The 14590-nt window shown below is 37.1% G+C and overlaps 2 protein-coding genes across 2 annotated transcripts; one reads left to right on the top strand and one right to left on the bottom strand.

Moving 5' to 3' along the window:
* Positions 1-314: 314 nt before the first annotated feature.
* On the top strand, positions 315-9462 carry LOC134671295 (uncharacterized). The gene is made up of 5 exons (XM_063529106.1): positions 315-715; positions 1036-1190; positions 2942-3020; positions 3585-3791; positions 4800-9462. Exons 1-5 carry the CDS (start codon positions 407-409, stop codon positions 4893-4895), a joined length of 846 nt encoding a protein of 281 aa, XP_063385176.1. The 5' UTR covers positions 315-406; the 3' UTR covers positions 4896-9462.
* Positions 9463-10783: 1321 nt separating this feature from the next.
* LOC134671322 (general odorant-binding protein 19d-like) lies at positions 10784-14556 on the bottom strand. The gene is made up of 5 exons (XM_063529148.1): positions 13531-14556; positions 12918-13085; positions 12063-12180; positions 11516-11601; positions 10784-10887 (listed from the first exon to the last, which is right to left on the bottom strand). The coding sequence occupies exons 1-5, from the start codon at positions 13582-13584 to the stop codon at positions 10870-10872; spliced, it is 444 nt and encodes a 147-aa protein (XP_063385218.1). The 5' UTR covers positions 13585-14556; the 3' UTR covers positions 10784-10869.
* Between the last annotated feature and the right edge of the window lie 34 nt (positions 14557-14590).

Below are 14590 nucleotides of genomic sequence, written 5' to 3'. Positions count from 1 at the left end.
TATTTTTTAAGTAGGAGTAGCAGCGAAAGCGCTATTATTGTTTGTCCTTGTCACTGTTTCACTTTTTTTTTCCCACCGTAAATTTAGTATGGATTATGGGGCAACAAATAAATTCGACCAATCATCGTGTCGTATTGCGTACGTTTTTGTTTTGTCCCTTACAGACGCACGCGTATAGCACATCTATAGAATCCTTATTTTAGTTTTACTAAAATAAATAAAGGCACCTTATTTTATGATATGCACGTTTCTTTACTATAGCTCAAATAGTGTTATGGAGTGGACATTGAATTGACACTTGTTTTGTGATTGTGACAAGTGAAGTGATTATCAAATATCAATTTTCTGTTCGGTGACGATTTTCTATTTTTCTTTTTAATTGTAATATATCGTATAATACAACAAAATGGACGTATCATCCAAAAGTCTTTGTTTATTTTCGATTTTTTTACTTTTTATACTATCATCAGTACATGGACAGGATAAGTGCGTTAAAAGAAATTCATGTAGTTGCGTATTTCCCAATGGAACGGGTATTGACTTATCCCCGTCTGCGAAGAATTCAGTCTACACATCGAAGACAATTTATGACGAGAAGAACAAGGGCGTAGAAATAGAGGTGTCCACTTACTATTATCATCCATGCTTCAACGTGTTACTGACAATTAATCAGACGACGGCTATGAATGGAACCACTTGCAATAAACCTTTGTCGGTACGTCTTCCTTTGGATATATTCCTTCTTTTGTTGAGTATTATTAGTGTATTATTGTACAGTCGCCATCAGATATATCGGAGCGTTCAAGGTGCTCACAAATATCTGAACACGCCTCTATTATCAAGGCTTTAGAGTGCGTGTTCAGATATTGTGAACACCTTGGCCGCTCCGATATATCTGATGGCAACTGTACGAAAATAGAACTATCGCTTCAGGAACTTATGTCCTCTGAAAAGCTTTGTTCTATCCATAAATGCATTAGAAGACATTGTAGCTTATGTTTTCATGTTGTATGAACATTACCGTCTATTTTTCAGCTATGTAGGCATAGAAGCACTTGGAATGGAACCATTAAAGACCACCTGACTAAATATGAAGACATTTTTGAATTTATGGGAAGTTCAAATGATACCAGTGAAAGTGTTGAGTTTTCAGATGATGGTAGATCCATCAAGTACTTTAATGAACCATCGTAAGTATTTAAATTTATTATTCATTTTACGTTTTTACCTCAGTTATTTTCCAATGTGGGTTACAACTCTGGGGGGTAATAAAGCTTTGTTAAAGGGATTTCTAAGGGAAATAACAGTTACAAGCTGGGTGCAATTTAATATGTAATATTTTGCCATGTCAAGTAGGTTGCATTATAAAAAACACTGTTCTCACATATAATTGTTTAATTTTATTCTTCCGACATTTATCAGCTTAAATTTAACTCTGTCAAGTTGCGAAAGAGTCAGAAGTTAATTGGGGCCTATGTACTCTGTGTAGGATGCGGGTCATCAGGAGGTTATGTCCTAACAGACTCTCAGATAAATCAAAAGTATCTAAAAAATAAAATTAAGATCAATATTTGTTAATCATTATACATTTTTTGATATTACTCTTATAGAAATACTCTGAATTGTAAGTGTTTACTGTACTGAGTAAGTTTTATATAAAAAAATATTTTGTGACTTGTTTTTATGAAAATATGTATGAGAAAGACTAGAACTATCAAAATGAATGTAAGCTCGCTCCATCGTAGGCCACGTCTACGCCTCGGCTAGTCTGTGGCCATGAGTAAGCCCATTCATAATAATAAAAAAAAAAAAAAAGTTTAACTAATGAATAGTAAGGGCCCCCCCACATCTGGCGTCTTTCGAGCGTCGGCGTCTACAATTCTATGGCCGACGTCGACGCAACGTCGACGCAGCGTCGACGCAACTGCGCAGCGACGTCATTTTTCATAGCGCTGGACCGACGCCGACAGACGCCGACGCTCGAAAGACGCCAGATGTGGGGGGGCCCTAAGTATTAGCTGTATACCATCATGTGGTAATTTCTATGAATATATCCCTGGAAATATCAAATTAGTCATTCTAATTTTGTATATATTTGTGTAGTTTAGTTTACTACCCCTATAAACACAGAGTTTGTGATCAAATTCCATTGGAGCCCAATTGCGCTGTAATCCAATTTTTTAGGGTAGATCGTACATTAATTCTTCCATTTTAAGCACATGTACATAGTGGTAAAACTAGTTCATTAATTATCTGGTTCAGCTAACATATTAACATAACCAGTTTTATTAAGCCAATCACATAGGAAGCATTAAGTATAAAAGAATGCTTTACGTTCCATATGAAATATTTATCAATGAAAAGAGACCATGTGTTTAAAGATATACCACCTGTATTTATTTAATAATAATTGTTATTTTACTGAATAATTACTAAAACATTTTATTTTATGCAGGAATATATGTGGCTTGATTATGTTACTTTGTACAAACAGCAACACTCCTAACTATCAAAGGGCATAAGTATGGCTACCATCAGTTTGGCATTAACATAAACGCTATAGTGAACGTAATTTACTTTCTATGCATCTCGCTCGTACTGACATATTAGTGCGAAAGAGATATATAAGGTGTATTCGGGTAATACCGAATTTCGGATAATTCCGAAATTCAGATGAAAAACACCCTAAATTCCATCATAATAAAAGTCTCTTTTCGGAATTATCCGACAGTTTTCGACATTCGGAATTACCCAAGTAAACCCTAGAAAGTAAATTACGTTCACATTCACGATAGCGTTTATGTCAATGCCAAACTGATGGTAGCCGTAAAGGTCTACCGATGTACAGTTAACAGTGTGGGTGATGGTACTAATGTACCTGTAACTATTTATTGAAAGTAGTAAATAGTTGTCCTGGTTATTATCTCTGTTATATTTTCAGGTGGACATTTGTAGATTTGGTATGTGCAGAAACTGATGATCAATTCTATGTTAAGGATACAACTGAGCCAGATCAAATTGTAAGTTGTTATTCATAATTAAATTCTCGTGAGAGTATTCATAGTATCCATCCTTACATGTATCAAAGAGAATAGAGTGTATAGAGATGGATTGTCGAAGTAAATTATGTAGCCAACTGTAAATTTACTGCCATCTTTCGACATAAGATAAAACTGTTGGAACGCCATTTGACTTTGATCCTTATTCTTTCACTGATTATTCACTTATTAAATATTAATATTTAACGTCATCTACTCAACTATAGACCAAAGGTATGGTGCAATCTTTTCGAGCAATGGTGCCATAACCTTCAGCCTACTCTCAAGTAGATGGCGTTAATATTAATATTTAACAAGTTAACACATATGTCACATATCAGTGAAAGAATAATGATCAAAGTCAAATGGCGTTCTAACAGTTTTAATCGTCTGTCGAAAGATGGCAGTTAATGTACTATAGCTACATAATTTACCATGACAGTAACTCTATTTCAAAGTCTCTTTGCACGGATATATCAACAGGGTGTAACCATATTCATAAAAAAATCATAAGTCCAAACTAACCAAATGCTAATTTTATTTCAGGAACTTGCTTTCTTCTCAAGAAATGCTTGCCTTCGACAAATAGAGTCCAGCCGTTCTGTGGGGTCCACGTTGCTGATAATATTCTTCTCATTCGTTATTTTCTACCTGGTCCTCGGAGTTTGTACCAAGAAATTCTTGATGGGAGCCACGGGCATAGAAGTTATACCAAATCTGATGTTCTGGACTGAATTGCCGAATCTTGTTAAGGTGAGAGTTGCCAAAATTTTCTTAACACATTCACTGCCAAGAACATGCTGGATGTGTTAATTTTATATTCAAAATGGCGCGCATGGCATTGAAAGTGTTATACCTAAGCTGAAGCTTATGTACCTATGTAGATCTTCTACCTCGCGTTATTCCGGCATTTTGCCACGGTTCATGGGAGCCTGGGGTCCGTTTGACAACTAATCCCAAGAATTGACGTAGGCACTAGTTTTTACGAAAGCGACTGCCATCGGACCTCCCAACCCAGAGGGGAAACTAGGCCTTATTGGGATTAGTCCAGTTTCCTCACGATGTTATCCTTCACCGAAAAGCGACTGGTGCGACTGCACTAGCACATATTGTAAACCATAGTTATACATACTATGTCTTAAACAGTTTTTTGACAAGTTTTCACTATGCATCAAGGTGGTTTGTTTGCAGGGAGTCTACTGTGAAATTACGATTCTTGTGTTGTGCGGTAGCCCCTCAGTTTATGCTAGTAGTGAGGGCACTACTACTTGCGTAGAGTGACGCAAGAGTTTTGAGTGATATTACCTATTGTGTTAACTTCTGCGTCATTTATCAATTTAAATAGGCAGTCTAGTATAAAATTAGTATTCTTGTATTACTATGCAATTAGTATTTTCGTCTTACTACTGTAAAAGGTCGCTTCGAGTATTTTTGACTCGACCAATGGTTCACAATGCTACCACTTCCAACAGCCTCTATCACTATAAATCCTTTGATCGCCACTCCTTGCACTCCTATTCTTTGTGTCGCGTCATTGTGAACCTCGTCGGCTTTGTGAATGCACGAAGGTTGAGGGTTGGCGGTCAAAGGGTAAGGGCTCATTTAGACGATGCGACGACTCGCATGCGAGTTTTATTACATTGCGGTTTTTGATCGATCGGTTGAATTGGACGTAACCAACAGTCCGCAATGTAACTAAAATCGCATGCGAGTTCGTGTGCCGTCTAAGTCAGCCCTAAAACTTGAAATGTTTCGTTTCAGGACGGCTGGGCGTTCGCCCTGAACGGGTTCAAGCTGCCGGCCCGCGGGCCCGGGCCCGCCACGTCGCCCGACCCCAACAGCTACGACTCCATATAACAACAGCGCGACGACGCGCTGCTCGACGGACAACTTGTGTTCATCGACTAGCCACGAACCGGTACCACACCCTAAATGGAGATGTATAGGTTATTGGAAGATATTCTTTTCTCAAAAAGGCTTGGAAATATTTACATTAGGTCTTATACTAGCGGCTCATCCACAGAATAAATAATAATACTAGGTACAGAAGACTCACTCTCTAACAAAACGCGTCTGCTACGATCAGGACAGATATGGCCGCTATGTGGCGACAGCGCCACGCGCGGCTTATGGCTAGCCACCAAAAGTGGTGTGGAACGGATGTACTTTTAGCTACCTGTAGCAAAGCGACGAAATCGCGGAGTGAGCCACGCCTAGCTAAGGTCAATAATATGAGACCGGCATATAACATTTTTGGTTGGAAGGCAGGAATTGGCTGTAATGGATACAACTTGGCCATTCCCCTTACCCCCACAGCCGTCCATAGCCGACAGTATAAAATGATTGTTAACAACATTGTAATAAAGTTTACTATTGCGTGTCATATAAAGTGGTCGTGGCAGTTAAGTCAAGTCGTGGTGGACTGAACCGTGTGATAAGATCGTAGTAAACGGAGTGGATTCTCGTCAGGGATTTTAGTTTTGAAGTAGCATAACTATATCGACTAGGGCTTGTGGCAAATTCATCTAATGGGGGGGGGGGGGGGAGGCGTGTGGTCGGCCTCTCGTTCAAATTAAAATTAGGCCTCGCGCGGGGCCCGTGGCATATTGCCCCCGTTGAGTTACGCCATTACTTGATTGTGCTCTACACTCATATAAAAGACAAGTGAGAATTTGGTGAAATAATAATAGTCATATTGTTTTGAAACTTTCTTAACCATTATAGTTTGACATCAAAATCAGTAATCTAAGGTAAGTGACATATCGGTTGTTTATGTAACAAGTACAGTTAAATTAGATATTGTAATAATATTCTATTCATGTACCTAGAAGTGTATTATTGAATGTTAGTGATATTTATTTTGTTTTCATATAAATATAAATTAACCAGTATTTCATTTTATTATTGGTTAGTTATTGTAATTTCCGTTTTATTCGTCTTGTATAATAAAATGACTTTATCAATGCCCTAAATACTAAGTAATATTTTATTAAATACCGGTAACTTCCTGAGTTGCACACGTAGGTACCTACTGTATTTTTTCAATACGACCATTCGAGCTAACTCTAAAGAAAAATAGGTATAAAAAACTGCAATTTTAAAGTCAAACTGTTTTTATCTTCCATATTCTCCTTTACAGTTGATCAAAAAATGTAGTCACACCGTAAAAATTAATTCCCATATTTCTAAATTATATTTTATTTAATATCGTAAGATGCCAAGATTTTTACTTGTATGTAAGTATATAAATGACAAGGCTGATAGTTAGGCATCTGAATGGACTTCGCCGTAATTCCTAAATTATACCTATTATTTTCTTCGTTATTTGCCTTTTATCAAAGAATAATTTATACCTAGTAGTAGAGATGTAAATTCAGCGGAAACAGATGGCGCTGTACTGTGCCATATGTTTAGTAGTTTACTGGATTGTTATACGTCAACTTTTGACTATCAGAAGGTGCATTCACACCGCTATAGTTCGTTTTTTTAGCATTAGAAAAAGACTACGCGATCTTGACTTGTCTATTATTTGAAAAACGCCTTTTTTTATTCAGTAACCATTACTTATGAAAGCAAAAGAATGTAAATAATCGTATATGATTCATAATTGTTTTCAAAAGTGTTTTTCAATAAAAAGACACGTTTATACAAAGATTGTTTATCTTTTTTCTAATGCTAGAAAAACGAACTACACTCAGCGTCACGGAAATCGCACACCTATTTCACTAAGTGCTGGAATCGTTCATAATCGCTCGCACCACACGAAGGTGTGCGATTTCCGTGACAATGAGTGTATTCACTTTAGTACAGCAACACGGTCGCATCAGGTAACTTACCTGGTTATAGTGCGTAGCTTTCAAATAGAGCCCGATGGCTAATCCTATTGTCTATTGTTAAGTAAAACCGCACGTGCTACTTACCTGTAAAAAAGGGTCTTCATTATTCTATTTGGCACCTGAGCGAGGGCTAGTCCAACGCTCAAAAAACCAGTGTAGGTGCGCTCTCCGATAACGCGCCTTTGTTACGCATCTCGATGACACATTTTAGACTGGTTCTGTAGCGTTCGATTCGCCGGCACTCAGTAACCGAAGTACGTACGTGGCACGTGGCACGAGCGGTTTTACTTAACAATAGACAATAGGATTAGCCATCGGGCTCTATTTGAAAGCTACACACTATACTTACTGTTGCAGTGTTAACTGCGGTGAGGATGCACCTAAAGTGACAAGTACATCGCCAGCGAATTTACCTTAGATTACACGTCTTATACAATCAATAAATATATGCCTTGTATGACCAGAAGCCATCTTGAATTGTCGCCCTATGGGGTGAAATTAAAAATTCGCAATTTCAAATTACTACTTACATTTAGATAAACAACATCTTTGTGGTTTTGGTTAAGTAGATAAGTGTTGTAAAAAATATTATTATAAACGTAAACATATAAATAAGTGCCAATTTTAAATCTCTACTTTATGCTTCTGTATATTAATAAATAACAAGTAAAATTATTGTAGTCGCTATCTATGGTTGTTTGTGTAATGATGATAATTATTATTATGTAGTAAAAAGGAAACTTGGGGAGTAATCTACTTATTTTGAACGTTTTACATTTTTATGAAACTGTAATAATATATACTGTGTACTATTTTCCGACCCGTTTACTAAATGTCTTCACTTTCCTATTATCTTCAGTAATTTTATCTTTCAACTCTTGGACCAATCACGAAATAATAGGTCATATGAATAAAAAAAACATTTTTACTATTTTTCTGTCTGATTAGGTTATAAGAACTTGTTTTATTTAAACTTATTATATCATATAACATTTCTGTCTCCTATTGTTTTAGTTTTAAGGCGCAGGGGGGTAATTTAGAATGCGGGAAATTTCAACTAATCGAAATATCTTCCATGTTTTACATTATTAACTAGAGTGCCATAATTCCCCTTATATGTCCAGATAACGAAAAATATGTTTCCTGCTATTTGGACATATAGGCCACTCTAGTTAATAATGTAAAACCTGGAAGATATATTCGATTATTTGAAATTTCCCGCATTCTAAATTGCCCCCCTGCACCTTATTTACTATTGAGGTCACAAATGTGTGTTCCCGTACATTTGTCCACATTGTTCAATTCAGATTATAAATCGTTTCACATATCTGTGGCCACAATTGTACATACATAATGGACAAAAGACGACAGCTTAATGTCTTATATGCCAATCAATGTACATATAATATAATCATTATTGATTATGTAATAATACTATTAGTTACTCCATTTTATCTTTGCACACAGCAATGCACAAGTATTTACGAATATCACTGTTTGAAATCTCACCAAAATTCACATTTTTTAATTGTAATTATGTCTCACCAAACTTCTTCTTCTTCAAAATTATTTTCTTTTATATTTATTACAGTGAAGTCAGAACCAGTGATTATTCGGATTTTGTAGTTGACCTCACTTAGCAGTATGTAGTTAGTCATTTTTGTTGTTGGTAAATAAATTGTAGTTTTCGATTTATCATTGTTTTTTATTGTAGAGTGAGTCGGAAATTTTGTTCTTATTATACATTTATTTTCGAAAGGTTGTATTTTGTGGAGACAAAGAGGTTTGTTGTTTCATCCACTAGTCACCCGATCACACCTCATGCGTTAAGTTTGAATAATTAATGTTTTTAATAAATAAATAAAGAAAGTATTTGACGCACTATATACTTAGGTCATACTGAAAATTCCTGGACTGGCCACTTAGAAAAAATAAGTCGTTTCATATATCAGAATCCGGAAATTTTCAGTATGGCCCACGTACGAGTTCTGCAACGTTGAAATACTTAGGTAGTTACGAGTATGTTGATATTGAGTTTGGTCGAAACGAAATTATTTAATTGAAAACGAATTCAAACCCAACGCTCTAATATAATTTTTTGAACATAACATTGGATAAGTATGAAAGTAATCACGGGTTTGGCAGTTTTGTCACTTAGAGGATATAACCAACGGAGACGCCATGTCTATAATTTTCGGTACAAAAAACATGAACGCTGAAAACAATACACTCTTTTTGTTTGGGCAGCCGTGTAAATAGTCTGCCGTTTTTTGCGGGGGAGGGGCACATCAAATGTATAGGAACGTCATGTCAGATAAACGTCAGTCCATACATGGTGGTTGACATGTGGTTGACCATTGGCCGCCTATTTTTGACAGAGGGGAATGCCTGTTAATGACCACTCCGTTTGGTTATATTCTCTAAGTTTTGTCATCGATGTTGGGATTAATAATTCTAATATAGGTACTTTACACTTAAGTGTTTCATTGATAAAATAAATAAGTGTATGAAGTGTACGTATTATAATATACCTCATCGTAATTTCATATGTTTGTCAAATTATATGGGCAATAAAAATTAATGCCTTACCCACTAGTTTTTTTATATACTCTTATACCTAATACAGTACCTATTTAAATAAAACCTGGTCACAGCGACATATATATATATATATATATATAAATATGCACAAGTTTTATTTAAGAGATGACTCATTCAAACTGTTGTAGAAGCAGAATTATCAAAAGGATCCTGGAAACACATTTCAGTGACAGAAATAACTAACAGGTAATCTACAAAAAAACTCATAGGTACTTACTTAATTTTTTTTTGCCAATAGTGTGTAAAATAATTGTTATTAAGATTTTATAATTGTCATCTAACCCTATCGTAATTGTAATATCGACTGTAGGTATATGTATTTCAGATATACAGATATTCCTTTCTTTGCTCTGAAAGAGAAGCCCTGTGTTTGGAAAAATGGTCGCCCTAGTAGTTTGGAGCCGTTTTGTGCAGCAAGACTTGAGGAGATTGCCCAAAGTGCCCAGGACCGAAGTCAGTTGAAGAGTAAAAGAATATGATTCGAGGCCGACACCCCAACAGAGGGTAAGGGGGCCCACTGATTAACAATCCGCCGGACGGTATCGGCCTGTCAGTTGACAAAATTTTGACAGTTCCGAACAACTGACAGGCCGATACCGTCTGGCGGACTGTTAATCAGTGGGCCCCTTAACATGATGAAAATAAGGTAGGTACTTTTCTTAACAGCATTAATGCGTTGGAGATGGCGATAATGCCACAATAGGTCCATCACTTTACACCTTCGTTGAATACCATCGGGGAAAAATCATAGTCATCGCGTTACAATTGACGTTTATTAGATGCAGTGTGGTTACCGGTTACAATGTTGCATAGTTGTGTCATTATCCTAACTACTTAATAGACAGGTCTGAATAAATAATGGGCCATTTATGGGTTCCTTGGGCGTCAGGATAAAAATACGTTTTTTTTCTTTTAAATGGGGGTGGAAAATTTTGAAAATGTGGATGCGAACGATATCCTGTAGGTACAATTTTTTATTTCGCGCCTTTTTGTACTGACAAATGGGTTTGCCAGACTATAGGTGTAACGCATGCTTTATACTGCTTTATACTTAGGCCAGGCGTGACTCACTCCGCGATTCCGTCGCGTTGCTACAGGTAGCTAAAAGTGCATCCATTCGGTCCCAATTTTGGGGTTTGCCATAAGCCACGCGTGGCGCTGTCGCCACCTAGCGGCCATATCTGTGCTGATCGTAACAGACGCGTTTTGTTAGAGAGTGTGGCTTCTGTACTTAGTGCTATTATTTATTCTGTGCTTAGGCTTAGTAGGGAATACTTAGGTGGAGTATAAAAATAAAAGAAATACATATATAATTCGATTTATCATATTTATTAGAATTATGAACCTTACCGACGCATTATAGTGAAAATGTGGAGCTTTGGACACTTAAAAATTTATATTTTGAATCCCATCTGAAAATAAAATAGTTTAATGTTTTAATTTTCAATATAAAACCTGCAATTTTACATTACTCATTAGTCCCATTTTGAAGCATTCCTTGAAAGTGTCTACCATTTGTTTCGTACAAACGCGAATTTTCCGAAGTTTCCTTTTCTATGACAAATGGTCAAAATTATGCACATAGAAATAATCGCCTGCTTTAAATGCCGGAAAAAAAGTCGCAGCACAAGAAATAAAATGCGTTTGTACGGGACAGGCCGTGGAATGCTTCTTACCTAATTATATTTTAACTGCTTACCCAGTTACCTAATGCAGTCATAAGAATTATGAATGAACAATAGGTATAAAAAACCGGACAAGTGCGAGTCGAACTCGCCCACCGAGGGTTCCGTACTTTTTAGTATTTGTTGTTATAGCGGCAACAGAAATACACCATCTGTGAAAATTTCAACTATCTATAGCTATCACAGTTCGTGAGATACAGCCTGGTGACAGACGGACGGACGGACGGACGGACAGCGGAGTCTTAGTAATAGGGTCCCGTTTTACCCTTTGGGTACGGAACTCTAAAAAGTAAAAATGTTAAGTGTCATGAATGAAAACGTATTGCGCTCATTTTAAATTTAAAGGGGTGTTTACCTTAGCAGCATTTTCTGTTAGGCAATTAAACAACAGAGCTGCTCTATCGCATCCTTTCTCTCCATCTTTTACGGTCTCGTCGTTTACTGGAACAAATTACCAACATAAATACTTTAGTACGTGGACGGCTGCCCGTTTTGTTCACTAGAACTAAAAGAAATCGCAGTATTAGGGCACATTTAGACGGCGTGCGAACTCGCATGCGATTTTGGTTACATTGCGGATTAAGGTTACAACAATTCAGCTGATCGATCAAATCAAATAACGCAATGTAATGTAACTCTAAGTGAGCCCTTAAGCCCCTCATTCACGTAGCAAGGCGTACTACAATCTAGGAGGGTGTGTGAGCTAAATTAGACCTACGAGGCGGACTACAAACTACAAGGTATAGGAGTGTGAATGGGGGGCTTTAGCGTGTGCGTGCGCCGCAGTAGGGTTCCTGCTTTAGAACTGATATCTCGGAACATTTGATTGTCACATGTTTTTTGCCAGTAGACAATAGAAATCCACTGAGTTAATTCACTAGGTACTGAATATGAGAACTGACCTGCTTTGCAGTGATCGAATAATTTCTTCGAATTTTCAATCATAGTGGTCTCTTCTCCGTGATCTTTTTCAGCCATTGCTACAGCCGCAGCATCGTCAAACATGCCTTTGTCATCCATCTGTAACACACGTGAAGATTCTTAAGTTCTCTCTTTATGTGGTTAACCTTGACGTTATGACGTAGGTAATGGGTGGTTATTCGAAGCAATCCATGTTACTCCAGCGATGCTTTTACCTACTTACTGAAGATAAATTCCACCCCCCTCTCTCTGCATTCAAACTTGTATCAAATTACTCAGCAGCTACTTGGTGGTGCTGGTAAAGCCATCTGAGCAAGAACACCCCGTGAAGAAACATTTAGTTCATTGGTCTGTCTATGAAGTGCATTAGAAACCGTTCGATTTCTTTCTGTCATCCTGCCGTGGTGACATTGGTGTACCTACCTACTGAACAGAATCTCGTAAGCAGTTCTGGTTTCTATACAGATGCTGAGTTTGAGCCATAGTATGACGTCATCTCTCTTCTCACCTCGTTGAGGATTGTAGTAGTAATTTCTGAGTGATCTGCTCTTTGAATGTACTTATGATTAGGCTTCTGTCTCTTCTATGTAAAGATTCAGTTGGTTTTTTGAGTGCGTACAGGCGTGGCGTGGCTCACTCCGCGATTTCGTCGCTTTGAAACAGGTAGCTAAAAGTAAGGTACATCCGTCCCACACCAATTTTGGTGGCTAGCCATAAGCCGCGCGTGGGGCTGTCGCCACCTAGCGGTCATATCTGTCCTACTCGTAACAGACGCGATTTTGTTAGAGAGTGAATCTTCTGTAGGTACCTAGTACTATTATTTATTCTGTACGTACCCAAGTGGCCTTCCTATAAACGCAAGCCATCAAGCACCGTGCGTTCTCGCTATCTGGCATCTTGTGTTTCTGCAGCATGACCATCTCGTCGGGTGTGATCATGTGTTCTTTGCTACATGTCACGCCTAGCTTCATGAAGTACTGCTTCACTTCGGCCTCGGTCTTGCACTGAAATTGGAGGCTAATATGTTAACCCCTAAGGCCCACTTGCACCATTCAACTAACCCGGGGTTAACCGGTTAAACCTGGAGTTGCCATGGTAACCAGTACAATTTGACACTAAGTTAACTGTTTAACCACTTAACACCGGGTTAGTGGGCCTAAATGAAATAATTAAGAAACTGTAGGTGTCGTAGCAAAAAATAGTGTAATTTATACTAATTGGAATTTATGTTATATTTCACGCTGATATATTTAATATTAATTATTCAAATCTTTTCGGCGTCGTATTTTCTTTTATTGCGTCAAGTAGATTAGAGAGTCTTAGATTAGAGAGTCTTAGATTAGAGAATAACGACAATGTTATAATTTTTATTAATCTCAGTAACTCTACAATTAGTCACAGTACCATTCGTGTCTCTCTTGTGCCAAGTACAACAAATTAATTACTTACATAGGATAGTCCTACTACGCAACAACATAGTAGAAATTGAAATAACTTTATCATTACTCTGACTGATGAAAACTGTTGTTAGATTTGTTGAATTTCTGTTTTTAAATGTGTTCAACCGGATATTAATAATTAGATATTATGTACAGCATCCGGTTAAGTATTTAGACATAATTATTATAGCCGATACTATCGTAATTTTTAATGGTTTCTATCCAGTAGGTACCTATTTTTATATGGTTATTTTTTGACCTAGATCATATTAGCACATATATTATGTATTATGTAGTACGCATTTGTCAAAACTGTACAGTTTTTCCAAAATCTGTAAATGCCCATCGTCGTTAATTAAAAGTTAGATAAGGGGCCCGATTAGGATTTTGAAATAGACATCTATTAGATATCTTTTAGACATCACCAAGATTCAAATATGTAACGATATGTTTAAGATCTAATCTGTCAAATTTGACATTTGCGCGATTCTGGAGATACTCAGAGAACGATTTCCACAGGATATGACTTAGAGATCCAATTCACATCTAATAGATATCATATCTTACTCTATTTAACGTAAAAGTGACATTGGTTGCCCGAATTACGCTGCAAAAGAGAACTAGTTGATATCTAAACTATGGGTCCGATTCGGATTTTGAAATAAACATCTATTAGATATCTTTTAGACATCACCAAGATACGATAACGATATGTTTAAGATCAAACCTGTCAAATTTGACGTTTGCGCGATTCTGGAGATACTCTTGAACGATTTCCACAGGATATGACTTAGAGATCCAATTTACATCTAATAGATATCTTACTCTATCTAACGTAAAAGTGACATTGGTTGCCCGAATTGCGCTGCAAAAGAGAACTAGTTGATATCTAAACTATAACGTATCTAGAATAGATCTAGTAGGTACGTGTCGTCTCTTGTGAATATCTTGAAGTTCGAATACGGCAGAAGGTCTCCTAAGAACGTTACCTTACATTACTCGCCTACGTTACCTTACCCCGTGACGTTACGTTGCCTTAGAGGTACCTCTTACTCGCTTATCGTGATCAC

This window comes from Cydia fagiglandana, chromosome 15 (assembly GCF_963556715.1).
Source record: "Cydia fagiglandana chromosome 15, ilCydFagi1.1, whole genome shotgun sequence".
Lineage (NCBI taxonomy): Eukaryota > Metazoa > Arthropoda > Insecta > Lepidoptera > Tortricidae > Cydia > Cydia fagiglandana.
Note: the sequence above shows the minus strand (reverse complement) of the source record. Positions and strands in the feature narration are given on the sequence as shown.

Excerpts from the sequence above, each read along its gene's own strand:
- LOC134671295 (XM_063529106.1), top strand. The coding sequence starts at position 407 with ATGGACGTATCATCCAAAAGTCTTTGTTTATTTTCGATTTTTTTACTT. Across the intron at positions 716-1,035 it reads CTTGCAATAAACCTTTGTCG|CTATGTAGGCATAGAAGCAC; the intron begins GTACGTCTTCCT and ends TCTATTTTTCAG. Across the intron at positions 1,191-2,941 it reads AAGTACTTTAATGAACCATC|GTGGACATTTGTAGATTTGG; the intron begins GTAAGTATTTAA and ends TTATATTTTCAG.
- LOC134671322 (XM_063529148.1), bottom strand. The coding sequence starts at position 13,584 with ATGATAAAGTTATTTCAATTTCTACTATGTTGTTGCGTAGTAGGACTA. Across the intron at positions 13,086-13,530 it reads GCGTAGTAGGACTATCCTAT|TGCAAGACCGAGGCCGAAGT; the intron begins GTAAGTAATTAA and ends CTCCAATTTCAG. Across the intron at positions 11,602-12,062 it reads ATTCGATCACTGCAAAGCAG|TAAACGACGAGACCGTAAAA; the intron begins GTCAGTTCTCAT and ends AATTTGTTCCAG.